Source organism: Octodon degus, unplaced genomic scaffold, assembly GCF_000260255.1.
Source record: "Octodon degus isolate 3935 unplaced genomic scaffold, OctDeg1.0 scaffold00023, whole genome shotgun sequence".
In the NCBI taxonomy this organism is placed as follows: Eukaryota; Metazoa; Chordata; class Mammalia; order Rodentia; family Octodontidae; genus Octodon; species Octodon degus.
The window spans coordinates 14822581-14824001 of record NW_004524599.1 but is presented as its reverse complement, the minus strand read 5'-3'; the positions used below and the strand labels follow the sequence as shown (position 1 = coordinate 14824001).

Genomic DNA, 1421 nt, shown 5'->3' with positions numbered 1-1421 from the left:
CAAAGTGAGATGGGGGCCTACGTTCATCACTCTGTAAACGTTTAGTTAATGATTAAACTGATGAAGTCGGTTATTTTTACTTCCTTTTAACTCTGCCTTCAAGAAACCCCACTCTCCCAAAACTACAACACAAAACAGTCCCTGAATAGTCCTTGAGTAGTCCCTGAAAACTTCCTATTTCACGTGCCAAACTGGAATACTGTGCAAGCGAATTTGGCAAAGAATTCGAATAAATTTTTGCTAGCAGATTGTTGTTGTTGTTGTTGTTGTTGTTGTTTTTCAGAGTCTCGCACTCAAGGACTGCACTCTGAGCTACATCTCAGCAGCTCCCTTTTTGAGAAGTCTCTCCAAATTGCTAAATTGCCCCAGGCTGAGTTCGAACTTGTGATCCTCTGGTCTCAGCCCCCAGTGGTGGCATTACAGGCGTGTGCCACTGCCACAATTTACCATGCGCTTTTCAAACTGCGTTGTGCAGGTCTTTATTTGGCTTTAGTTGCAATCTGACATCACACCTGATCAACTTGTGCGCCTATTTTCTCCCCACTTCTCCTTTCTATAAAGTGTGACCTCCCCATACCAGAGGGAAACTGGGGATAATATCCTGGTTCAAGAAATTGAGACCGGCCTACCTCTCCACGAAGCAAGCAGCAAGAAGCTAAGAAACATCAATTTGCCACTATATGCATATTCCTCTGCCCTTGCTACCCTCCCCATCAAGCTTCATGATCTAAGTGCTCAATATTTGTTTGAGTTTTTAAATGCTCAATTTTGCTTTTTTTTTTTTTTTCTGATAGGGGGTCTCAGTGTGCAGTTCAGGCTGGCTGGCCTTGAGTTCCCTATGTACCCCAAGCCTCGAACTCGTGATCTGCTTCAGCCTCCCGAACGCTGGAACTAGAGTAAACCAGCAAAGCATGCTCAAACGCTCGATAACATCGTCAAACCAGGACCGCCGCTCGCAATTAGCAACGGCAGGCACCGCCCGCCCCGGAAGTTACGTCATGACGCTCCGCCGCCCCGCAATAAGGTTTTACTTCCGGATTGTCGGCGCGCACTCGGCCTCGCGTCGCCTGCGCCGCCGTGCACATGCGCGCCGGCCCCTTTCCCTCCTTCCCCACTTCCACTGGGTACTACCGTCAGGGCTGCCGGCGCCGCCGCCGCCGCCGCCGTCGCCGCCGCGAAGTCAGGAAGTTCAAGATGGCCGCCGCGGAGACCCAGGCGCTGCGGGAGCCGCCGGAGTAAGTCGCGCCTGCCGTGGGCCGGGGCCTGGGGCCGCGGCGGGTGGAAAGCGGGGGGACTGCACGCACGGCGGGAAAGTTCGGGCCTAACGGGGGACCCAAACTTTGCGTCCCCGCGCGCTGCGTAGCGGGTGAGAGGCGTGCGGAGCGGGCCTGCAGCCTCGCCGGCGCGGCCGGGCCTACGCG

General features: G+C 54.1%; 1 protein-coding gene across 10 annotated transcripts in view; it reads left to right on the top strand.

Moving 5' to 3' along the window:
* Positions 1 to 1051: 1051 nt before the first annotated feature.
* The window catches only part of Prpf4b (pre-mRNA processing factor 4B), a 34216-nt gene continuing 33846 nt past the window's right edge, over positions 1052 to 1421 (top strand). For all 10 annotated transcript variants that reach the window (XR_002820505.1, XR_002820508.1, XR_002820507.1 and 7 more), the window contains exon 1: positions 1052 to 1235. Coding sequence is in view for 1 of the 10 variants with exons in the window: in XM_004628387.3 (XP_004628444.2) it covers positions 1084 to 1235 (152 nt within the window). In the remaining 9 variants the exon portion in view is untranslated. The remainder of the gene's footprint in view (positions 1236 to 1421) is intronic.